This window comes from Marmota flaviventris, chromosome 1, assembly GCF_047511675.1.
Source record: "Marmota flaviventris isolate mMarFla1 chromosome 1, mMarFla1.hap1, whole genome shotgun sequence".
In the NCBI taxonomy this organism is placed as follows: Eukaryota; Metazoa; Chordata; class Mammalia; order Rodentia; family Sciuridae; genus Marmota; species Marmota flaviventris.
In genome coordinates this window covers 93,242,332-93,269,344 of record NC_092498.1, presented here as the reverse complement: position 1 = coordinate 93,269,344, position 27,013 = coordinate 93,242,332, and the positions used below count along the sequence as shown (strand labels likewise).

The 27,013-nt window shown below is 35.2% G+C and overlaps 1 protein-coding gene across 2 annotated transcripts in view; it reads left to right on the top strand.

Annotated features, from left to right (window-relative positions):
- Window positions 1-27,013, top strand: part of Dpy19l1 (dpy-19 like C-mannosyltransferase 1) — a 99,263-nt gene that overhangs the window by 5,765 nt on the left and 66,485 nt on the right. For both annotated transcript variants that reach the window (XM_071613998.1, XM_071613995.1), the window contains exons 2-6: window positions 14,463-14,487; window positions 15,116-15,203; window positions 19,292-19,429; window positions 20,807-20,927; window positions 21,888-21,981. In XM_071613998.1, coding sequence (XP_071470099.1) covers window positions 14,463-14,487; window positions 15,116-15,203; window positions 19,292-19,429; window positions 20,807-20,927; window positions 21,888-21,981 — 466 coding nt within the window. The remainder of the gene's footprint in view (window positions 1-14,462; window positions 14,488-15,115; window positions 15,204-19,291; window positions 19,430-20,806; window positions 20,928-21,887; window positions 21,982-27,013) is intronic.

Below are 27,013 nucleotides of genomic sequence, written 5' to 3'. Positions count from 1 at the left end.
ACAGAGGTTGAGAGGAGCAGCATTGTGGATGCAGCAGACAGCAAGTGCTAAGGAAGGACAGGTGTGTTGAAAGAAGAGGGAGGTTGTGTATGGACCAGATCTCAAAAAGGAGCTTAACACCCCTAAGGCAGTGGGACACCACTGAGGGGTGTTGAACAAGAGTAACATGTTTACATTTTTACCTTGAGAAACTCACAAATGGCTTGAGGCAATATTTGGTTTCATGAAGGCAGAGAGGCCAGAGAGGAAGTTCTTCTAGAGACCTAGTGGGATTTGTTGGTGCAGACAAAGGAGGTGTGTGGAGAGGGAGAGAAGTGGGTGGATTTTCAGGTATATTTTGGAGGTAGAAATGATGGGACTTATTGATGAATTGGTGTTGGTTTTAGGGAAAGGGAGGCGATATGAATAGAATTTTGGCTGCTATAATTAATTAGGGGAAATAATGGTAGTATTCACAGAGACAGTAAAGACTAGGGGTGTGGATGAGAGGACAGGTTTGAGAAAAAGGAGCTAGAATTTTATCTTGATGTATTATTTTGGAGACAACTGTGAGATGTCCAAGGAGAAAGTCAGGTAAGGTGGTGGAACATAAGAAAGATGGTCTGAGTGGAGAGACAGAAAAATAAGGAGTTTTTAGCCAATCAGTGCTATTCAAATTTATAGGAGTTGAATTCATGAATATTCCCATGAAAAGCATCTTATACTGATAAGGGGCTCTGTGCCAGATTTTGTTCTTGGAGCTTTAGATTAACTCACTTCACTGTTAACTCAGTAATCACCATGGCATTGTGATTACCATACTTATTTTATTAGAGGGGAATCTGAGGCACAGGTGTTAAGTAACTTGCCCAGGCTCATCCCTCCTATGTGGAAGGGTCAGGATTTGAAGCCAGGCAGTTTGGCTCCTGAGTTTATTCTCTTAATTGCTGTACTTTACTTCATCTTGTCTAGGGTGAGAGTGTAGTAAGAAAAGAAATGAATCTCCAGCATTCAGTTCTGGGAATATTTCATGCTCATAAGTGTTAGTTTTCTTGTTTCTTCCTTCTTCAGAGGGAATAAGGAAAGAGGATCGTACATAGAGGTACTGGAATAAGAAGTGGAAACAGAGCCTATTTTAAGTGGCATAAGGAACAAGAAAAGCTAAAGAAACTGAGACCCAGGGATCACTAGGCATCTTCTTGTGCTTGCTTTCAGACAAACACTTGGACACAACTGAGCATTAGCTGCAGGAGTGTGTGTTTAATACATAGACATCATATCAATAATTTCCCAGGAAGGCCAGCAAGTAAGATGAAATTTGAGATTTTTTAGAGAATTTCTTCAATGCTTAGAACAATTTTTTCCCCCAAAATAGACTTTGGTTAACACAAAAAATGTTTATCATCACCTAAACATATTTTTTAAATTTTTTATTTGTTTTAATTAGTTATACATGACAGTACAGTGACCTAGACACATCATACATTTGAATCAGATGGGATATAATTTCTCATTTTTATGAGTGTACAGGTTGCAGAATCATATTGGTCATGTAGTCACATAATACACACAGTAATAATAGTGTCTATTTCATTCTACTATCCTTCCTTTCCTCCCATACCCTCCCCTCACTTCTCTCTACCTAATCTAAGGTAACGCTATTCTTTTTTTCCCTCACATCTTCATACATGTATTTTGTATAACGATGAGGGTCTCCTTCCGCCATCCATGTAATTCCCCTTCTCCCTCCCTTTCCCTCCCACCTCTCTTCCCTATCTAGAGGTAATCTTCTTCCCATGCTCTTCCTCCCTACCCCATTTTGAGTCACCTCCCTTATATCAGAGAAGACATTCGGCATTTGTTTTTTTGGGATTGGCTACCTTCACTTAGCATAATCTGCTCTAATGCCATCCATTTCCCTGCGAATGCCATGATCTTGTTATTTTTTAGTGCTGAGTAATATTCCATTGTGTATAAATGCCACATTTTATTATTAAAAAGATGCTGTGGTATGAGGATTTCTGAATATGAGATGCTCATGAGTAGTTATAAATAACAAATGTGCTGAATTTAGTTTATGTAAATTGAAGAATGTATTCTCAATTTGTGGTTAACTTTTGGCCAATAAAGACTGAAAGCAGATAACATTTTAATTATGTATATACATATGTTTCGGTGTTGCTAAAATTTGAACATTTTAAACAATCCTGTCAAGTTGTATGAATGTCTTTTAATGAATATGTTAGGTGTATTAATGTCTCCTGAAGTTCATATTAATGAGATATTTACATCTCACAGAGACTATAGACCTGTGTACCTATGTACAAGTGGAGTAGCTTGAGACTTTGTATGTTTAATTGTAAATTCTTACATTGCTAGTTCATCATTTGTCATCAGCTTGAATCTGCTAATTTTCTTTACTCTTTTTGATGGTTGTGAATCACTAAAAGTAGTAAAATTACACCCATTTTTAGGTCCAGACCTTTATTTTGTTATTTAGTCTCATAAAGAAGATTAGATACCATCTCACTCCAGTAAGATTGGCAGCCATTATGAAGTCAAACAACAACAAGTGCTGGCGAGGATGTGGGGAAAAGGGTACACTTGTACATTGCTGGTGGGACTGCAAATTGGTGCAGCCAATTTGGAAAGCAGTATGGAGATTTCTTGGAAAGCTGGGAATGGAGCCACCATTTGACCCAGCTATTCCCCTTCTTGGTCTATTCCCTAAAGACCTAAAAAGAGCATGCTACAGGGACACTGCTACATCGATGTTCATAGCAGCACAGTTCACAATAGCAAGACTGTGGAACCAACCTAGATGCCCTTCAATAGACGAATGGATAAAAAAAATGTGGCATTTATACACAATGGAGTATTACTCTGCATTAAAAAATGACAAAATCATAGAATTTGCAGGGAAATGGATGGCATTAGAGCAGATTATGCTAAGTGAGGCTAGCCAATCCCTAAAAAACAAATGCCAAATGTCTTCTTTGATATAAGGAGAGTAACTAAGAACAGAGTAGGGACGAAGAGCAGGAGAAGAAGATTAACATTTAACAGGGATGAGAGGTGGGAGGGAAAGGGAGAGAGAAGGGAAATTGCTTGGAAATGGAAGGAGACCCTCAGGGTTATACAGTGGAGGAGGTAGAGAGAGAGGAGGGGAGGGGAGGGGAGAGGTGGGGAGGGGGGATGGTGGAGGATGGGAAAGGCAGCGGAGCACAACAGACACTAGTATGGCAATATGTAAATCAATGGATGTGTAACTGATGTGATTCTGCAATCTGTGTATGGGGTGAAGGTGGGAGTTCATAACCCACTTGAATCAAAGTGTGGAATATGATATGTCAAGAAATTTGTAATGTTTTGAACAACCAACAATAAAAAATTAAAAAAAAAATAAAATTGAAAAAAAAAAAAAGAAGATTAGTTCTTCATGGATGACCCTTCATAATTCAATTAAGATTCATTTAATAGGAATACATTTAAAAAGTGGCAGAATTAATTTTCAGAATACATAATGCTACAACTATTGTAGCATATTTTTGTGCTTTAGTACTATTTTTATATTCTCAGCCTTATTATTTTTCTTCCCCGAGAGCACTTTTAAATGAACAGTTTATGTCTCTTCATGTTTGTTTGGCTTCTTTCCCTGTGTTTGACTTCCTTCTAAAGTAGCCAGTTTTTAGGTTTGTTTTCAGCACTGTTACCACCACGTGATGAATGCTTGGGTGGTATTTTGTAATGTTAGCTTATTATAGCAGTGAGGGTTAATATAACTGCATAACTGTTACCAAATCACTTACCAAAGTTTCAGGGTAGTTCATAGTACTGCTCAAAGATGGAGATTTTTTTTTATCTATTAGTATACTGTAGCACTAATATCTTTTAAAAATTTTTTAGTTATATATGACAACAGAATGCATTACAATTCATATTACACATACAGAACACAATTTTTCATATCTGTGGTTGTACACAAAGTAGAGTCACATCCTTCCTGATTTATACATGTACTTAGGGTAATGATGACCATCACATTCCACCTTCTTTTCTACCTCTATGCCCCCTCCCTTCCCCTCCTTCCCCTTTGCCCTATATAGAGTTTATTTAATGCCCCCACCCCCCACCCCGCCGTTCTTTTAAAAATTTTATTTTGAGACTGGGTCTTGGGTCTTGCTAAGTATTGCCTAGGTTGGCCTGAACTTGCAATTTTCCTACCTTAGCCTTCCAAATAGCTTGAATTGTAGGCATGCACCAATGCACCCGCTCCTTGTTTTTCACTCTTTTCTTATCTTTGATGTCCATGGAAATTTCATAAGATTCTAGAACTTAAAGTCTGCTGCCTAGAATTTTACTTGCAGGGAAATAAAGTAGGACCAGGTCAGTAGCCCAGTATCATTGCTGAGTTCCCTGTGATTAAGTTTGGTATTGAAATTAAGATCTCTCGCCTTTGTTAATCACATCTGTTGAACTGTGGATTTCAGATCTAAAGTGTTAGGCAACAGTCAAAGGCACATTAATGGGAAGATGACCTCATATGTCCTCTAAGACCTGACAACTCTTAAAAAGAGCACTGTTTTGCTGGCTCTGCTCATTTGGGAATCACTCTGATTTTTATATCCTATGATCCTGTTAGTTTTCATTTTGTAATTCATAATTATCTTTTAAAAACTAATAAATTCTGATTTTTAAAAACTGTGTTGGTAGTTTGGCAATGCTATAAAAGCAGAGTAAAAATAGTGCCACAATGTGTGTAATCATCCAAATTAAATGATAAGCAAGACACTGTGATATCCAAGGACAGTTTGAAATTTGGAGTGACTTTGTAATGTTAAGATTGGAATGGTGTAACAGGCAATGAACTTGTTAAAATCTTTGTTGAATGTGATGGGCCTGGATGTATGTCATGTGTGTTGATTTATTTTTTCCTCTAGTGAAGAGACAAAGCTTCAACACTTTTCCCATGGTTACTAAAGTTTTGCAGCTTCCATCTGTATGTTCAGAAGTATTTAAGAAGCTATCATTATTATTTTGGTTATATATTTTATCTAGCTATTTGTTCTTCAAACACTGAAATGCATTTTTTTCCAACAAGAAAGATGAAGATCCTTTATGGAGATTATTAATTTCTGTCAATTTAGAAATATTTTCACATTATATAAGGCAAAGACTTTTGAAGGAAGTTAGAATTTACTGTTTTTAAAACTCATACACTGAATAATTGCATTAAGCATTGCTTACTTTAGTATTTGTACATAAATATTTAAATATATGAAAACCAACTTTGTAAATTTCTCTTTTTAGAAGCGTAATTATGTTCTGTTTAGGGTGGTGATACATACTTTTAATTCTCTGCTGTTTTCATATACTCATTTTAAAAGAAACCATTCAATCCTTGATGTTTTTGTGATTTCTAAGGCATCCTTGTGTGCTGTGTGCCAGTGCACCCTTTTGGTTAAATGTGCTCAACATTTTCATGCCTGAGCTTGGAGTGAAAGAAACCCTGGGCTCTCTCCAGACCTTACTGCATTCCAGTCATGTGACCTCGGGCCTCATGGGAAAATAAGAACCACTTTTGTCTCAAAAGGACTCCTGGATCATTTCTGCTTGATATGCGAAAGTGCTTTGTAAACTGCAACTGATAAACAGATGTTGAGACATTGTTATTATAATTAAGAGTTTCTAATTTTTTAAAAACCCTTTATAAGCACTGTTTTGCTCAGTGCCAAATATATGGCAGAGACTCTGATTAACTTAAATCAGTCTTAAAAACCATCACCATGTAGACCATCTTGAACTCTCCAACTTACTAGAGCTGTAGTTTCTTCAAATCATGACTCTGAATTTTAAAAGCAATCCTGCTTCTTGGTTTGAGACTCAATATCTCTACTAGAAAATTGAACTCATTGCTTCTTTCCTATTCAAAATTGGATTTTTCCCCAAATTTAAAGGAGAAAACCAATTAAAAGGGCCCAACCCTGTCAACACTTTGTAGTTTGGAGATGGGGAAGATTGAAATGAAAATAGAAAATAGAAAAACACTGTGCAGTTATTTTGGAGAGTATGAAGTCCAAAGTGTTTGCAAAGCTGTAGGTTATTCTTCAAGGTCGTTAAGTGCTAGGATTAGAGATAACCAAGTAAAAATTCCACATTTTTTGCTTTGTGCAGACGAGACTCTGAGAGGCTAATTAAGTTATAAATCATATAAAACCTAAGAAATATTTCTTCTTAGAAATGACTTTCTTAGCAGGGAAGTAAAAAAATAATTTTAATTCTTTGCCTTTCTTAATCCTTTTTTTCACCTGTCAAGTTTTGCCAATTTCTCCTTCAGAGTTATCTTTTGAATTTATATTTGCCTTTTTCTAATTAAGCTCATGTCACTGCTATCCAGGCCTCCTTATCTCATACCTGAAATGTTACCATATTCATCTTATTGACTTTTCTGCTATAACTATACCACATCTCAAAAGTCTGGACTATATGAAATCACCCGAGGGTTTGTTAAAAATGTAGGTTTCTGAACCCTAGAGTGATCTGTAGAATTAGGATCTCTTGAGAATGGGGCTTAGGGATGTGTCTTAGCATGCCTCTCTGCCGTCAGTGTTTTCACCTTACCTCCAATTCCATGTTAGAATCAGCCCTCAGTCAGATCTCGTAATGCGTAAAGCTATGAGGGGATTCCAACATGGTATCAGTGTTGAGATATCACTCTTAGAAGTGGTTATGTATTACCTCAGGTGATCTTGTTAAAATATAGGTTGGAAGTCAGGAGGAGTGAGATGGGACCTGAGTCCTGTGTTCCAACCAGTTCTCAGGTAATGCAGTTATTTTTAGGCTCCAGGATACCTGGAATAGCAAGGAGCCAATTCTCACATTGAAGTTTGTAAAAAATTACCCAGACTTTGTCCCAGGCTTTCTCTGTGTCAATAATAACAACCTTGATTATACATCTGAATCACTTGTAAGTTTTAAAAATATCCCTGGATTAAATACTTAAGTATCTGTGGTTTTATTTAGTTCCATTCTAATTAGTACTAGGGTTTGGAGTACTGGGGCTCTATATTGTTGCTGAATGATGTTTTCTTTGAACCTTGCTTGTTTTTCCTTTTTTAAACTAGTTCAGTGTTTCTCAGTCCTTTTCACATCATGAACATAGAAATTGAGTATACTTATATAGAACAGTAAGGTAAATGGATTTTTTTTTTTTTTTTTAAAGACAAGATGTTACTGGTCTTAGGGACTTTCTCTCTTACTCTTGGCACTTCAAAGCCTACTGATTGGTAAGCTGTGACTAAACTCTCTACCTGATATTCACAGAGCACTAAGAGAGTGACATATTGTGTATATAATATGTGGACTCTCTATAAACATTAGCACATTGCTATTATTGTATTCCATATAGTCAGTATTTATGATGGGAACTCTTGTCACATTGGATCCAGGTTCACATTGTTTTGTTGTATTTGTCTTATGGTTATCTACTACAAATCCTCACCTAAGGAGATTTAAGAAGGCAGATTTGAGGAGAAGGTTGCATTTCCAGTTGCTCTGTGGTTTGGATTTAAGCAGCAGGAATGTTGCTTCTCAGCAAGGTGGGTGAAAGAGGGATGTCACTGAAATTCAATATTGGATAGTTACAGTGTCTTAGAAACCCAGAAATTTGGGTGCATTGACCAAAGAACATGAAAGAGTACATTACTTGTGCCCATGGCAGTGGTCCTGGTTTTCTACAGAGGGGAGAGATAAAATAAAGAGAAATACAATGGAAATATTTGGCCTGGGAAAACCTGGAATCTGAACATAGCTGGTCTAGAGGCGGCACAGTGAACTGGTGTTTGAAAAGTGCTCTGATTTCACAGCTGGCTGTGGAGAACTGAGAAGGGAACCATCTTGAGGAGGCCACACTGTAGCTGGCTGCTGTGGGAACCTGGGACATTGTAGCAGACATTATCATACTGCCCTGGCAAGCACCTATCCTGTGACCTAGCAAATACTTAGCAGAAATTGAGTAAAATGGGCACAGAAAAGATTGTACACAGGGGAATTCAAGTCAGAAATAAGGAGGGGAGTCCAACTTACTTTCCCTCTGAGTTCAGTGACTCACATGACCTGGTGAAGAGGTTTGGGAGACTGAGTAGGTGGGTGTGAATATACTTAGGGACAAAGCCTGGGGAGGCCATATTTGTGGGCAGCAGAGTGTATGTGACTAGGGGAGGTCTGATTCCCCTGCCCAGGAAGTAGAATTCTTGGGAGGCTTTTGAGATCCAGACTCTCAGCAGAGATCAGCATCTGCCTAGCCCTCCAGGTATATTGATCTAATCTCTCCACTGCAGATACCACCCAACAAAATTCCTAATCATGATTAGACCTAAGCCCCAGCTTCCAGAACTCCCTTCTTGGAACTCTATAGCAGCCCCACCTTGGACGTATATTGATCTGGAAAAAACTCTAGTCTATAGTATTTCCCATTGTACTCTGCCTTACACTGATGAGAAGAGAAGTGAGAACTGTTTCAACCAGCTTCAGTTTTAGGCTACTCCAACTGGCAGCTGGGTGAGCAACACAAAAAGAAAGGGGTTAACAACCTATAGCTCTAGCTTGAGCATGCATGCTTGTGTGCACTCTCTCTTGCTGTACATAGCCTTAAAAAAAATGGAAAAGACAGTTGGGCATAGGCAGTGACCATCCAGCCTTATTGACAGTTTTATCTACCTTGGTGGAGACAATTCTCATTTTTCATTAAGAATCCTTTTTTCTTTTATTTTTAATTTGGTGTTCTTGCTGTGCTGATTGGTTTGTGGATATATATACATATATGTACTCATTTCTGTTTTCTTATTTTTAGCGTTTTTTTACATTAGTTATTTTTCCTTTTCTTTTGAGGGTTAGGGTTTTTTGTTCTGTAGTTTGTTTCTCTTTCTTTTATTCTCTAATAGTCAAATTTTCTTGTTCTCTCAATTTACTTTTTTCTTTCTTTTCCTTTTCCTTTATATATAGCTCCATTATTTTCTCAGTCTCTTCTACATTTGTTCTGTTGACATTGGATTTTCAAAACTTTCTTTTACCTGAGGGGTTTACATTACATTATTACATTTTTTTCCTCTTAATGAACTGTATTTTTACCGCCATTTAGAACTGTTTCATTTATATAACACCTGCCCCCTATTCATGCTGTTGCAATTATTAGTACTGTGGAGGGCGTAGTTAAAACTTGGTGCCAAGTCTGCTTCACAGCTATTGATTATGTTTTGCTGTTGGCAATTGTTGACCCGATCATTCTTCTTTTTGTGGTAATTAATGCTGTAGATGTCATAGTAGGCAATAGGTATTTATTTTAATGCTGTATGTTGTTTGCTTTGGTTGTTACTAATGTTTATTTCCCCCTTTTCTGTGAGGTGCTGGGAATCTTCAAGGACACTATAAATTGACAGGGCAGAGACTCTGCTGCTGAACTAATCCCACCCAGAAGACAGCACATACACAAATTAACCATACTAGACTAAAGTGATATTTTAATAAAGAGAGTAGAAGAGTCAAAAACCTCTAAACTAATAGCCAGACCTCTAAGTAGGAAGAGCTAGGATGTCTCTCAGATCCCGCTCAAGGATATTCACTCCTTTAGCAAAAACATAATTAACACAAAGGATGTGGATACCATACTATGATGGATGTTAATCTAGATCGCTCTAGAACACTTAGGAGGAGGTTATACTCTAAAAAGGCCCCCACATAAGAGTGGAAGAATATTCCAGGATATGTGTAAAACAAAAACAGAAATTCAAGGACTGTGAAAAATCAAGGTAATACAGTGCCTTCTAAAGTTTATAATTTGCCAATAGCCAACTCCATAGATACTGAAGTGGATGAAATATCAGAAGGAATTTTAAAGAATGATTATAAAAATAATGAATTTGAAGAGAACAAAGAAAAGCAACTGAATGAAGTGAGAAAGTCAGTACAGGATATGAGAAATTCAATTAGTTAGAGATTCTGAAAAACAAACAAATCTTGGAAGCAAAAGACATAATAAATCAAATAAAATATTCTGTTGAAAGTCTCCATAATAGAGTAGACCATGCCAAAGACAAAATCTCAGAACTGGAAGACAAAGTGGCTGACTTCGAAAATTCACATGATAAAAAAAGAATGACCAGAATATACAAGAACTCTGGGACAACTTAAGAGACCAAATTTAACAATGTTTTTAATTGAAGAGGGTTGTGAGATTTAAGCTAATGGCATGGATAACCTCTTCAGGGAAATAATAACAGAAAAAAGTTTCAAACCTTGAGAATGAGCTGGACATCCAGATACAGGAGACATTTAGAACCCCAAATAGACAAGAGCAAAACAACTTTTTTTCATGACACATTATAGTTACAGAAAGATAACAGAATTTTAAATGCCTGAAGAGAAAAAGGTTAGGTTGCTTTTTGAGGCAATCCAATCAGAATTGCTTCCAATTTCTTAGCAAAAACTCTAAAAGCCAGGAGGGCTGGGAATGATGTGTTCCAAATCCTGAAATAAAATAACGGGGGGAAAGAGAGAAATATAAAAAAAAAAGAAAAAGAAAATAACTGGGAACCAAGATTGCTATACGCAAGACAGCTATCCTTTAGAGTCATAGAAGAAATAAAAACTTTTCAAGAAAAGCAGAAACTTAAAGAATTCATGACTACTAAACCAGCACTTCAGAAAACACTTAAATCGTTCACACAGAAACAAACAAACAAACAAAAAACCCAAATCCCAGATCCCACTAGTGATCAAATCTCATTTGAAGAATTGCTAAGCAAATGAGAAACAGGACCAAATTTAATATTAGGAATAAGTCAAACTGGCAGGAATTAATAATCAACTCTGTATAATAACATAGAATGTGAATGGTTTCAACTTCCCAATTAAATATATAAGCAGGTAGAATGGATTAAAAAACAAGGTTCAACTATATGTTGTTTGAGACTCACCTTATAGGGAAAGATGGCTACAGGCTGCAAGTGAGAGAATGGAAATTGATATACTATGCAAATTGAGCCTGAAAACAAGCAGTAGTAACTACTCATATCTGACAAAGCAGACTTTAAATCAAAATGAATGAGAAGAGACAAAGAAGGTAATTTTATACTGATAATACCAGGAACAATCAACAAGAAGATATAACAAGCATAAATGTTTATGTTCCAAATGTTGGTGCACTTAATTACATAAAACAGACCCTACAGAAACACTCAAGCAGACCCCAGTATAATAATACTGGTGACTGTGACACACCTCTCTCACCAATAGATAGGTCATCCAGACGTAAACTTGGAAGACTGTATGGACGTAAAAACATTTTAAATCAAATGGCCTTAACAGACATCTGTAGAATATTTCATCCAACAAGGCGAATACACTTTCTCCTCAGCTGCCCTTGGAACCTTCTCCAAAAAGATAATATTCCAGGCAACAAAGTAACTCTTAGCAAGTATTTGAAAAATGATACAATTTCTTGCATCTTATCTGATTGTAATGAAGTGAAATTAAAAATCAACACCAAAAATCCCTACAGAAATTATATAAACAAATGGGAGATGAATGGCGCACTTTTGAATGAAGAATGGGTAGTAGACGAAATCAGGAGAAATTAAAAAACTCTTAACAATCAAATGAGAATAGTGATACAATATACCAGAACCATTGGGACACTATGATGGTGGTTCTAAGAGGAAATTTTGTAGCTATAACTGCCTACATAAGAAAATCAGAAAATTCCCAAATAAACAACCTAACAATTGCATCCTGAGGTCTAGGAAAACAAGAACATTCCAGTTATATAACCAATAGAAGGAAGGAAATAATCAAGATCAGAACTAAAATCAATGAAATTTAGGGAAAAAAAAAAAAAAGAAAAAAAAAAAAAAAGAAAACTAACCAAAAGAGAGAAGGCACAGATTAACAAAATTAGAGACAAAAAGGAGAGATCACCATAGACAGAAATCCAGAGGATCATTAGAGACTATTTTGAAAACTTTTACTCTAAGAAATTGGAAAACTTAGAAGAAATGAATCTATTTCTAGACACATATGACCTGCCAAAATTGAGTTAAGGGGGTGTAGAAAGCCTAAACTAACCAATAACTAGCAACAAGGTACAAGCACTAAGAAAGAGCCTTTCAACAAGGAAAAACCCAGGAGCAGATGGATTCCCAGATAAATTCTATCAGACCTTTAAAGAAGAACTAATGCCAGTGCTCTTCAAATTATTCTACAAAATTGAAAGGGATATAGAAGGATGATGACCTTTATAAGTTCTAGTTCTCATTCCAGAATTGTGAAGGTCAAAGGTTAACTTAAGGGCATGATGTGAAATGCATTGCTATTAAAGTCTGTTGAAGTCAAGAATGCCTTCTTTTTTTTTTTTTTTTTTAGAGAGAGAGAGAGAGAATTTTTTTAATATTTATTTTTTAGTTCTCGGCGGACACAACATCTTTGTTGTATGTGGTGCTGAGGATCGAACCCGGGCCACACGCATGCCAGGCCAGCGCGCTACCGCTTGAGCCACATCCCCAGCCCAAGAATGCCTTCTTTTACCACAATTGTTTAGTAGTATTCTAGAAGTTTATTATTATTGTTATCAAATGGGAAGAAGATGCTAATAGTAAAATTATGGTTTAGGAGAAAAATTATTATTTGCAAGTAATATTGTTTAAATTGGAGAATTGAAAACAATAAGAACCCTGTGAATTAATAGTTTACAAATAAGCTAAGCTCTGCATTACAAAATAAATACTCTTCAAAAATAAATATATTAAAGGTAATATCCAATAGTATATGAAAAAAGACTTCATGGATATTAGCAGCAAAAAAATGTTGAAATGGAGCACTTAGGAAATATGAATAGATTATCTCTAATCCTAAATCCAGAATGTTCCAATATCAGAATCATTTTGGGTGCTGACATGAAGCCACAAGTGAAACATTGAACACCTGACCTCATGAGACTGGTCAGTCAAAATGCAGTTGTACTTAAGTTACCTTCAGGTTACATGTATAAGATACATATGAAATCTAGGTAATTTCATGTTTAGACTTCAGCTTCATCCCCAAGTTTTCAATATTTTATGTGTATGAAAATATTCTAAAATCTGAAAACATCCAAACTTTGAAACATTTCTGGTTCCAAGAATTGCATATAAGAGGTATTCCCCTTGGATTAACTATGTAGATAGTGTTTTCCTCAAGGGAAATTAAAAAGCAATTGAATAATTGAAGTAATACACTGTTTAGGGATATGAAGACTATATAAAATGTAAATTTTTCTTCATTTAATTTATAAATGAAATTCTAATCATAAACTCAAAGGAATTACCAAAGTCTATTTTACAAGTCCTCTATAGGAAAAGGGTATCATTTACATTCAGGAAAGAAGAATGACTCATTCAGAAAATAATAGTTGAATCATTGAGAAAATAAAGCTCAAGTTTTATTATGGTGAGAAGTCTTTAAAGGATGCAAATGGTAGATTTGGCAACAAATCTATTTTTTAAAAGAAAAAAATTAAAATTTCAGTGAATAAAAATACCCAGTAACTTAAAAAGTTAAGTGACAAACCAAGGTAAATGTTCATAATTTTCTATGATTAAAAAGAATAACTGTCTTTTGTAACCATTAATATCTTAAAGGCAAAATGAGTTTTTCAGTAAAAATATACTGCTTTAAAAATAAAGCAGTATGATATAAGCCATTTAATTTTCACTTCAAAGAACATTTTCATAGTTTGAGTCCTGAGCAGTTGTTAATTAGGAACCTGCAATCAGGTGTTCTTGTTATGTAAGAAAGTTGATTGGTGTTGTCTGGATTCATCTTAATATATTCTTTGTACTTGGACAGAAAGCAAACTACTGATTCTCATGTGAGATTGATGATGTTGTTAGCTTTTTCTCTCATATATTTTCATTCTTCCTTTTTTTTAATCCACCTTCTTCTCCCTCCTTTACTTCTTTCACTTTGTATTTGTTGAAAAACAGGAGTAAGACTTATTGTCAAAACTCTGACATTGTAATAGTGTATAAAAAGTGATACTTCCTCCTTTACTACTTCTTCCAGTCTTGTTCCCTCAAGCCACCATATTTCTTTATTTTATGCTACCCTTACCTATTGCTTTTATTCTTCTTTCAGGTCTATTCATGATAGTTTCCATCTTATGGTTCCTAGGTAGTGTTTGGCAAATGATAGGCTCTCATGTATTTTGCTGAAATATATGAGTGAATGAAAATTGTGCATATATGCTTCATTCCCCTCTGATCCCTTCTGCTGGTATTTTAAACTTAGCCCCAGTGCTTTCAAAGATCTAATATTCTTTTCCCAATCTCTAAGGTTAGTCCCAATAGTTCCACATCTCAAAATTTGGCAAGCTTGTCTTTGAAGGGTATCTCTATAAAATGAAAATATTTCCTTATGTTAAAATAATAATTTCAATTTCTGTTTTATTTCAGCTGCCTTTGCAGCCGTGTTGCACTGGTAAGATTGCTTTATCCCCAATGGTATATTTTATGCAAATGTTTTTAACTTACCAAAGCTATTTACCAAATGTTTAAAGGAAAAAATTTCATTATAAGAAGAGTGAATATTTATTACTAATAACAGTAGTCTGAAAAAAGTAGTTTAAATAATAAGTCAGGGTCAGAATGATATAATTTTTTAATAAAAAGGAGATTCATTATTAAAGAAGCTATATTAGAGACTCTACTTTGCTTAACATTATTATAGTATTCATATTGAGAGGAAGATTAATTTTTTTAATCTTCTGGATAGAGAGACATGAATTTTATTAATCATACATTTCTGAAGTGGTAACACAATGACATTTACAGTTTACTCTTTGTTTTCATTGTGCTTGACTTAAAATACCATTGTTCTGGTTCATTTTAATTTTAAAATCTAGTTTGAGTGTGCTTTTTTTGTGGAGACAAATTGTAATAGAAATGTAATGCATACTGAGTGAAAAAATATAGACACCATTGTATTTCAGTTTTATTACAAAAATATCTATAAATTTATAGACACTCTTATTTTTGCTTTTAGAGTTACTTTTACAAATAATACTGAGGGTGAGCTTCAACACTTATTTTGTTTTGTTTTTTTCCAGGAGCCATATAACACACCTCTTTGAAAATGATCGTCATTTTTCTCACCTCTCAACATTGGAAAGGGAGATGGCTTTTCGCACTGAAATGGTTAGTTTTCAGGTGGTAGTTTATTGTAGTACTTTAGGAATCTAAAAAATTTTAAGCTTTTTATCATGGAAAATTTCAAAAAAATATTTAAAGTAGAAAGACTAGAGAACTCCCTCCTACCCAATGTTCAACAACTGAAAACACAGCCATTTTTCCTTCATCTGTACCCTCAGGGATTGGGGGTGTGGCTCAGGGCTGTACTTTGTCACAGTTAAAAGTGAATGAACAATTAATATCATCAATGTAAATCATTGTTAAAATGAGCTGACTGGCACTTTTTAACACTTGGTATGCTTGAATCAGTATCCAAACAATGTCTCTATATTGCATTTAGTTAATGTATCTCCTGAGACTTAAAATCAATAAATTTCCCTTCTCACTTTTTGTTGTTTTGTTTTTGACTATTTATTTGTTGAATTCAGATTACTTTTTTATAGAATTATTCACAATAATTCATGTGTTTATTGTGTTTCTCTGTCCTGATTTTCCTGAAAATTGATAGCTTGAAGTCTTTTTTAAATTATTTTCTTTATTTATATGTGACAACAGAATGCATTACAATTCTTATTATATTATACACATATAGAGCACAATATTTTATATCTCTGGTTGTATACAAAATATATTCACACTAGTTTGTGTCTTCATACATGTACTTTGGATAATAATGTCCATCACATTCCACCATCATTTCTAACCCCAAGCCCCCTCCCCCTCCTTCTGCCCTGTCTAGAGTTCGTCTATTCCTACCATGTTCTCCCTACCCCACTATGAATCAGCCTCCTTATATCAAAGAAAACATTGGGCATTTGTTTTTTTGGGATTGGCTAACTTCAGTTCTCTAACTCCATCCATTCACCTGCAAGTGCCATGATTTTTTTCTCTTTTATTGCTGAGTAATATTTCATTGTGTATATATGCCACATTTTTTTTTTATCCATTCATCTATTGAAGGGCATCTAGGTTGGTTCCACAGTTTAGCTATTGTGAATTGTGGTGCTATAAACATCGATGTGGCTGTGTCCCTGTAGAATGTTATTTTTAAGTCCTTTGGGTATAGACCAAGGAGAGGGATAGCTGGGTGAAATAGTTGTTCCATTCCGAATTTTCCAAGAAATCTCCATGCTGCTTTCCATATTGGCTGCACCAATTTGCAGTCCCACCAGCAGTGTATGAGTGTACCTTTTCCCCCACATCCTCTCCAACACTTATTGTTGTTTGTCTTCATAACAGCTGCCATTCTGACTAGAGTGAGATGATATCTTAGCGTAGTTTTGATTTGCATTTCTCTGATTGCTAGAGATGATGAGCATTTTTTCATACATTTGTTGATTGATTTTATATAAATTAAAATCTTCATGGCAAAGATTTGACTTCTTTTTTCTGGAACAAATGCTTCCTAGGTGGTCTTGTATAATATTTTATTTTTTTCTTTTTGGTACCATGCCTGGTTGTCTCATTATTTGCATTTTTTTTTTTTTTTAAAGAGAGAGAGAGAGAGAGAATTTTTTAATATTTATTTTTTAGTTTTCGGTGGACACAACATCTTTATTTTATTTTTATGTGGTGCTGAGGATCGAACCCAGCGCCTCGCGCATGACAGGCGAGTGCACTACCGCTTGAGCCACATCCCCAGCCCAATTTGCAGTTTTAAGTTTAATTAGTGGTTTCAGGAATTGTCTTGCTGGTCCCTCCTTAAAACCTAGCCTATCAGTCTAGGTCTGTTTTCTCATTAGTAATGCCAAACAGAGATTGTTCTATTACTTTTTTCTTGAACTTATGCCCTGTAATTTTATAAAGAAGAACTTTCTCAGAATACCTATTTGGATTCTCTGGGAGGTATTTTTTTTAGTGGAAAGATAGGAAAATGTGCAATTATTTTCTTTCATTTGCCACTCTTTATAAAGATGAGTTGGTTCTCTAGTATCATTTAGTCATGAATAGTGGAGTTCCTTCTTACAGTATCCTTATGATCTAATGGATTTTAACATGTTTTGTAGATTTTGCTATCTATGGCTGGTAAAAAATTTGCATTTGGCTCTGCATGCCCTTGATGTGACTTTACTAGTATCTCATATCTTCCTTACTTTTTCAAGTACTGAAAAATGTTTTCTCCCCAGAACTGGCATCAGCCAATTTTCTAAAGAGCCCTAATTCCTTTTAGTGGCAAATGGTATTTAGAGACCACATCTTGGCACTGAAAATACTAATTGCTATTAGATTGACCATTGTGTCTAGGTCTTTTTAGCAAACAGAATTAAGAAACAAATTTTTAAAAAATGAAAATAAATTGTGAGTTTATGTTATATTTAAAATAAGATTTTAGATGATTTTTAATTACTTGATAGTAAATTTCTACATTTTTGCTTAGTCTGAGAATCTTAATTTCAAATTACACATTTATTAGGAATAATAATACTGAAGATATTTTTGAAAAATTGATTACTGAAAATAGTTTTCAGTTTTCAAGAATTTCTTGTAATGTGTTTTCACTTTAGGCAATATTCCACTAAGGATGTACAGTAAAATTGCTGTATCTTAAAGCTACTTGAAGTCCTCGTCCCAGTTGATAGTTAATTCCTTTTATTTTTATTTTGGTTCTTAGGACTGTAAAATTTTTTGTTTTAAGATTAAATAAACTAAAATCAAACCTACAAAACAAGGTAAGTGTGGTACTTTTCTACGGCTGCCATAACAAATTACACCAAATTAGATGGCTTAAAATAGCATAATTGTATTTTTTTATAGTTCTGTACAAGTGGGAGGTTAAGGTGTCAGCAGGCCACCTTTTCTCTGAAGGCAGTAGGGGGAATCTCCCTTTGTGTCCTGGCATCTAGTGGTTTGTTGGGAGTCTTGGTGTTCTGTGGCTTGTTGATGTGTCACTCCAGTCTTTGCCTCCATCTTCATGTGGCCCTTTTTGCTGTCTCTCTGTATGCAAATTTCCCTCTTAAAAAGATACTGGTTATATAGGATTTATAGTTTATCTTAATCTAGTATGATCTCATCTTAACTTGATTACATCTGTTTCCTGTAAGCTTCTATTCCTGTCCAAGTAAGCTTATATTCCTAGGTTCTGGTGGACATGAAGTTTTGAGAGTCATTATTTAACTCAGTACAGTAGGAAATTTAATTTTAAAAACAAAGAGCTAAAGCATTATAATATTAAGAACATTTTTCTTTTTCAGTAAATATCCACGTTGTTAAACCACTTTAGTGTTTATGAGCCCAAACCCAGTTTTGAGTTTGATAGCTGCTAATAGGTAATACTGTTTAGGATATGGTATTTGTATTCTGTGTTTATTTGCCTTTATATTGCCACTTCGATCTCTCCCTTGGTGTCTGGTACTTTCACATTTTTTGTCCCATGTTTTATTCTGTCTGGGCTACGTTTCCAAAGTAGCAAGTCAAACTAAACCGTTATTTGTGTCAAAACAGGACCCCTCCCCATCCCCAGACCCACAGGGTTCTTACCTTATGCTGAATTGATAGGAGGGAAAATGATCTAAAAGAATTATTTGGCATGTGAATGAAATTAATACATAATATCATTATGCAGCTTTCTCAGTGTATTTGCATTTTTGCATGTAAATCTGGACTAAAGATGACTGATGTTGTTTTGGGGATTCAGATAAATAGGATGAAGCATTTTTTTCTTGGTTCATGGTAAATGTTAGCTTCAAAATAAGCCACTTGCTCTGTTCATAAGCTAGGTTTTTCTGATACATATTAATATGGATTATAGACTTTTCTTAGATGAAGTATGCTGAGTTTTATTTATATATATCTTTTAAGTGTTGAAACTTTTATTTATATATATCTTTTAAGAGTTTTATTTATATATATATTTTAAATTTTGAAACTATTTTGTGTTTAATTATTTTAATGAAGACAAGGTTATTCTAAAATATGTAGTTTTTTTTGAAACTAAGAATTTATCAGTGATCAGAAACCTGTAATATTAATGTGGCCATCACTTTCTGCAGTGCTTTCTTTTTCAGAGACAGTGTATTTAAAACATTTTTTAGGCTAAGAGGAGACATGATAACTATGTACTTTTTTATAACTGGAACTTACTACCCTTATTTCAGGGGCTATATTATTCTTACTTCAAGACTATTGTGGAAGCCCCCTCATTTTTGAATGGAGTATGGATGATTATGAATGATAAACTGACTGAATACCCTCTTGTTATTAATACATTAAAAAGGTTCAATCTTTACCCTGAGGTAAGTTACTTTTTTCCAATTGTGATTTTTTTTGCTTTTTTTTTTGTATTAAATGCTGTTTCTATATCTAAGATCTGATTTAATATTCTAAATTTTATTCATTTTTTTTTTAAAAAGAAAATGTGTATCTTGGGAAGCAATATGGGGAACAGATCATTATTGATCTAGGAGAACCTTAACAGGTTCTATGAGAACTATTGTTTTGATTGCATTGATTAGAAAAATGTGAAAACTATCTAGATTCTATGTGTTTGTAAGCATTATAGCAAAGTAGTACCAAACTTGCATGTCTTTGCCAAATAATGCTTCTCAGTGATTCCTCATTTAGTTGAGCATACTTTTTTAGGGCAGGGTGGGCAGGAGTCTGTATACCCAGAAAGTAAGGGAGGAAGGCAGTGATATCAGGAATGATTTTTGGCCTCTCATTGCCTTCCCTGCTTTTATTTGACACATCCCTAAACGTTCTCCCGGGCCTAGCTGAGGTTTACTTCCTCATTGATTTAACAAGAGGATCTTGTGAAGCACATTTCCTTATATCTGCCTTCATTATGTGCTGGAAGGCGCCCCGATGGCAAGGCGTGTCTGTCTGGGTCTCTGCTCAGCAGCAGCCTCCAAATCAATTAGTTAATAGATTAATGAGGACATGAATGTTACAGACAAATAAATAACTATCAAGTTCTAGTATTTTCTCATGAAAGTATTGCTTTTGAGTATGTTCTGACTTTTCAGAAATGGGATTGCATGGTACATGATTTTTTATGTGTTTTTGTGATACTATGTTAGGCAAATGCTCTGGAGGTACATACAGCTCAGAGATTACTGAGGTCAGTGCTGCAGTCTGGCTGGGCACAATTCAGGGGCCACTTGTCAAAAGAAACGAACTTTATTTTTAGAACCACACATGCCAAACAAAACAGCTCCTCAGGGAAAATCCCTCAGAACCCAACTGCCACCACCGGCTTCCCACAAGCCTCTCCCACCACCACCAGCCTCTCCACCTCCCACAGTCCTCCTGCTCTTGAGGCCGATTGGCTGGGTCACATGGGCGGAGCCAAAAAAGTCCTCCAATGAGCAGCTCCGTGGTCTGAAAGGGCAGGGAAACAGCCCAATGAGCATCACTGCAGAGGAGCCAATCAGCTAGAAGTTGCTGGGGCCGCTGTGAGCCAATCATCAGCCAGCAGCTGGAAGTTTGCTGGGGCCCCTTAGGCTGTGGCTCTCAACAGGTCAGCTATATCCAGAGCCATTTTTGAATTAGGGTCTCATTAAGTTCCCCAGGATGGCCTTAAACTGGTGACTTATTACTTCAGCCTCTGAAGTAGCTGGGATTACTGTTCTAGAATAATATTTTTTATAGTGTGTTTATTTTCTTAAAAATAGGTAATCTTGGCCAGCTGGTACCGAATTTATACCAAAATAATGGACATGATTGGTATTCAAACCAAGATATGTTGGACAGTTACCAGAGGAGAAGGACTCAGTCCTATTGAAAGTTGTGAAGGTAAGTTTTTTTCTATGATATTGCTCAGTTATCATTGCAACATAATAAGCTTGTCCCACACTTAATGATATAAATAACAACCATTTTATTATGCTTATAGATTCTGCAAGTCAGAAATTTGGGCAGGCTAGACAGAGTTGATTTGTCTCCTGGTGTCAGGGGCTCTACTAGTAAGACTCAAGTGTCTGGGAAAGTGGACTTAAATGCAACCTACTTCACCCACGTTCTGGCTCCTGGGCTGGGGTGACTATGAGGTTGAGCTCAGCTAGGACACCTGCTTGCGGCCTTTCATGTGCTTTGGGCTTTTTTTTTTTAATAGCAAAATACTTCATAGTAGACATGCTTTTCCTATTGTAACTCTAGGCTCCAGGATGGCACTGTGTGGCCTCTTATGCCCTAGCCTTACAAGGTGCTTGGTGTTACTTATGCCTTACTCTGTTGCATCCTGACACAAACTGAAAAATAGGGTTTAAGCTGGGAGAAGTGGTGCATTTCTGTAATCCTCACTACTTGGAAGGCCGAGGCAGGACAGTTTTGAGTTTTGAGACCACCCTATGCAATTCAGCAAGACTGTGCCTAAAATAGAAATTTGCAAAGGACTGGGGCTATAGCTCAGAGGTAAATCACTTATCTAGCATGTGTAAGGCCCTAGATTTATTCCCTAATAACACACACACACACACATACATACACAGAGAGACAAAGAAGCAAACAAACACACACAAAAACAGGGCATAGACTCTGCACTTGGATAGCAGGCATATCAGAAGATTTCCACCCTGATTTTAAATCCCCACTACTCTGTTCTCATCTTTAGTCTTTATTAACATCATGTTTTCATGTGGGAACCAAGGAGACCATTTATTTGGCAACTATTTTCAAAATAAGTGCAGTTTAATTTACATTGCTAGACATATAAAGTAATTTTGGTTAGAACATATGTTTTGTTTATTTTTAAAGGATTGGGAGATCCTGCTTGCTTTTATGTTGCTGTAATTTTTATTTTAAATGGACTAATGATGGCATTATTCTTCATATACGGCACATATTTAAGGTAAGAATATTTTAGTATGTTCATAAGACATTAGTAAAAATAGTCAATTAGTTAATAGTTAAATCATTGATAACTTATTCAATTTTATAACAGTATTCTTAAAATATGTAGTTGTAGTTATAAAATTATTTCATATTTGCATAATTTCACTATTGGCTCACCACATTTAAAATAGTTTTAGAGGCTTAAACAGAATATATAGAGATACTTGATAAATTTTAACTATTTATAGGCATTTGAGCTTAAACAGTATGTATTGTTCATGAAAAATGTAAGTGAAAAGACTACTTACTATCAAATATAAATGGCCCTTACTTCGTTAGTGTTAAAACAGAAGTATAGTCTATATAGATATTTATATTTAATATTTCTGTCCTGATTTACTTCATAGTTGAGCAGCATTTCTAAAACTAAAAGTGATAAGTTTTTAAAGGTTTTATGTTTTTTTTGACAATTTGTCACATTGTATATGTGTTTGAACTATTTGACCTTGAGAGTATCTTTAGATTTTTTTTTCCTTACTGCTTGCTGATTCTTTGTAGTACAGAAATGCAAACATATGTATGTATATGATTTTCATCTTAGGATAATGAATTTGAATCTACTATTATCCTATTATCCTCTTTGTTTTGGAAGCATGGCACTTTCAGTTTAGTACTTCAAAGGTTTATTGTTTCTAGTTCAGCATTTGAATACACAGCAGTTTCTTTATAAATATTTATCAAGTGAGGAAGTTACTAGATCAATTTAAAACATTTGAATATAGATTTAAGATACTTTGATGCTAATATTTGTGATTTAGATCTTTTTAATTATTTAATTGGGGAAAGTGATATGAAAATGTATGATTAAAAGATGACATGAAAAAAAATTTTAAAGGAGATACACAAAATATCATAATCAAAAGAAGGATGGTAGTCAGGAAAGGATGCTTACTTGAGGGACAATAGACCAGTCTGCTTGAATCATAATGAACCAAAGTGGGAGGTACTTGATGGGATACGTTCATTTTGCTGTCATATCTGTTGTATAGATACATTTATCACATTTGGGAGATTAAATTTCAATTAACAGAAGTCAGAATATAAAAACATGGTATTATTCCTAAATTTCTACTTTCTTAATTGAAAGAAGAATTTTAAAAATTTATTAAACATTCATGTTTTCCTATGATACTTGTTGTAACTGTCATTTCAAAGGCTGAAGGTGAAATATCTGCTGAAGAGAATATAAGGTTCTGGTTGGGTTGAGGGATTCTTGGTGACTTGGGTCTTTGAACCTCAACTCTTGTTGGTACTCAGTTTTTTCCTTGTATGGGAGATCCATATTCACTTGTTAATTACCATGTAAAGTACATATTAAGTAGTTTCTTTATAAAAACTGTGTTTGTACTCTGCACGGGAATGGGGCAGGATAGGAAATGAGGGTAGCTGCAGGTTGTGTGTATGAGTGGAAGATAGACTGTAAGAAAGGATGAAGTTTTAGAATTTCAGAGGCAAAGAGAAATTCGTTGTATGTGGAGGGCTTACTTTAGCTTGACCTTGGAAATCAGATGGACTTGGATTGGTGGAAATAAATTCTAAGGAGGAGGGCATCCCAGGGATAGGCAAACGTGGGAAATCTGGGATGTGGAAAGCAGACCAGTTTTTTTTGAATGTATGTTTTTGAGAGGGTGCTGAAACAGAAGCATTTGTGTCAGGATGGTTTGAAATCTATTCAAAACTAGTGAAGGAAATCAGAAATTTGGTAGAGAAACAGGATTCAGGCTGAGCTGTGATCCCACAGTATCCTTACTTTCTCCTGTTCCCAAAGTCACATAGTGAGTGCTCCAGCACAGAGCTTGTCAAACTGTTACAGGGTTTTAAAAACTAATTTAGTTGATTGGACCCTGTATTTTTTTTTTTAGCATGAAAAATGAAAGAAGACAAATATGAATAGTAGAATATATTACATTTAATGGCATAGATATCAGAGGAACTTTGGTTTGATGTATATATGTGTGTACATTTGTGTGTATTGAATTAGAGTATAAATTCTCATTTCTTACTGTAGTTTTATTGCCTGTAGACTACTGCTTAAGGTGGTGTTAGGGATCGACTGATACTTGAGCACTTGGGTCTTTCCAAATAGCTGCCTCTGATTGTTCTCACAGTGTCAAGGGCTGGGGCTTATTTCGTTCCCACTTGACTGCTTTTGACCTCTTCTATCTTTGCACAACTCTCATGCCCCACCTTGGTCTGCAGCTCTACTTTTGCTCTTTGTGGGCTTTTTCTTAACCCTAATCTCTTTAGTCCTATTCAAAGGCATCTCTGAGGATAAAGAGGAAGAAGGAACTTAGATTCTTCTATTATAATTTCTACTTAACATAATCAATTCAGAAGATTTCACAAAGAAATGTATGGGGATTTCTTATTATTAACAACTATTCGGTTCTGTAGCTGTGTCCTCTAATTCAATTCTACCCTGTCTACCTGGAGATAGCCTCAGATTTCACAAGTTGAGGGTTGAGGACTAAGTCCACAAATTGTCTCTTCTGATGCCAATCATAAACCAACCCCAGCTTTTTTTTTTTTTTTTTAACCGTTGTTCTGACTAATTGACTATGATTAGGAGTTCTTGGGTTTGGGAATTTGCTAGAGTGACTCACAGAACTCAGAGAAATACATATTTATTGGTTTATCCTAAAGATGTTGCAGAGGATACCAATGAAGAGAAGCCCTGGGTAAGGTATGAGGGAATGGGTGAGGTGATTTTGTGATCTCTCTGGGCGCACCACTTTTGAGATACCGCTGTGTGTTCAGCTATCTGGAAGCTCTCTGAACCTCAGCCTTTGTCTTATGGAACCTTCATTATTACATAGGCATGATTGATAAGATCATTGGTGATTGGTAGTCAACATAACCTCAGTCCCTCTCCCCTTCTTAGAGGTTGGGGATGGGGATGAAAAGTCTCAAATCTGTAATCCTGCCCTGGTCTTTCCTGTGACCAGTTTCATCCTTAAGCTACCCAGCCACCAGTTAACTCACTGGAATATACAACAACAACAACAACAACAAAAACCTTATCACTTTGGAGATTCCAAGGATTTTACAGTATTACAGCATCCTATGCTAAAGATCTTCCTTGCATTCCTCATCACCAAGCTAAGCTTATAGTTCCTCTGGGTAATGGAGACACTTGTCAGGAAGCTGGAATTCTTTTTGCTTCCTGAGAGTACAGGTATAAATCACACTGAAACCCTGATCCTGACATATATGGAGTACAATTTTAAGATACTTTTGACATTAAGTATTTTCAGTGGCTTCATAATCACTATCTAGTTCTTAATGATTTCTTCCTTGATTAGTTTAGTCAACCTTCTGATTTTATGAGTGATATAAACTTTCATATTTTTAAAATCTGAGTTAAGAATAAAGTGAAAGACATTTAAAGTGGTGGTTAGAGTTTTTTTGAGAAATTATTATATATTGAAATATGAACGTTGAAATTTGTCTAGAAGATTAGAAATTTGCAGAGTAGACCAAGTGTGACATTTTTTATCCCAGAAGAATATTTGCTTTTAATTAATACAGATGTAAGTTTTCAGGAGCCAAACAGCCAGTCCATTTTACCAAAAATGGAAATAGAAGAGAAAATAGAAAGTAGCTACATGCTAAATGGGACCAGGCTGCCAAGCTCTGACTAGAGGAGGTGAAGTGAGATTTGTTTTGCAAATCATGGTATAATTCTTTTTTCTGAAATTCTTAGTATTTTATTATTTATTTAAAATGTCCATTGTTAATTATTTTTTGAGCTATATTTTTAATTCACAGTCACAGTTATTCATTTCATAAGATACTCTGATATTTCTAAGCCAAAGACTGACAGTTTCTGAAGGCCAATTTCTTTAGTTAGGACTTCCCTTATTGTGTCTTTGAGGGAAATGTAAATATGCCTAGGAAATGAAATTCTCTGGTTAATAAGTTTCAAAACCTTTTGTTGATAACTTCCAGGGGACAATATCAAACAGGTAATATTGAACTTTTTATTCTTGGTATTTTAGTTTGATTCTAGTATTATTTTGGAGCTTGGGGTTATTGCTAACAAGGTGCATTTGGGATAAGAATAGTATTTTCTATGTTTTGCTATTAATATTTTACCCTTAGGCAATGATATACTGTAATAAGTTTTATAGCCAGCTTTTCTGGAAAAAAATGCACATGTACATAAAGTTTATCATAACTTTAATGACATAAAAGATGCATGTAAATAATAACAGGATTTCTAAGTAGGTTATTTTTCGTTGTTTTTGGAAAGAGTGCACCAGAAATACTTTGACTCACTCAAATCAAAGAGGGAGTGCAATACTGGGAGACAGATATTTGTGGAATCAGAGATAGGAAACAAAGCATTCAAGCCTCATGAAAACTGAAACTGAGTATTAGAAAGCTGTCTTAACCAAGAAAGCCTAATGTGTTAGTCAGCTTTCTATTACTATAAAAAATATCTGAGATAATCAGCTTATAAAGAAAAAAGGTTTACTTTTGTTGGCAGTTTTGGAGGTCTCATTGCATGGTTGAGTAGACCTCTTCTTTATGGGATTGTGGTAAATGAGGAGAGTGCATGATGGATCAAGCTGCTCACCTCATGGCAGCTGGGGAGAGGGGGAAAAAAACCCACCAAAAATCAGATGGAGGAAGGGGTAGTGTTCTAATCTCTTTCAAGGGCATGACCCCAGATTTTTTTTTGGCAAAAATCTCCCACTAGGCCCCACATCTTAAATGTACCACCACCTTTCAATAGCACAAAGTTGAGGACCAACCCTTTAACACATTCAGGATCCAAACTATAGCACCTGCACTCTCCATATCACCTGTCTTTTCTCTCTACCTCTTACTTCATTTGTTTACCATCTCTTACTTCTCTGATAGAGATGTAAGTAGTGGATTTGTTTTTCTAGCATGGCTTTGGAATTAAAAGGGTGTCAAAATTTTTAGCAGGTGAATATTAGTAGAAAATCAATTTAAGATAGAATTTGGTTATGAATTAGGAA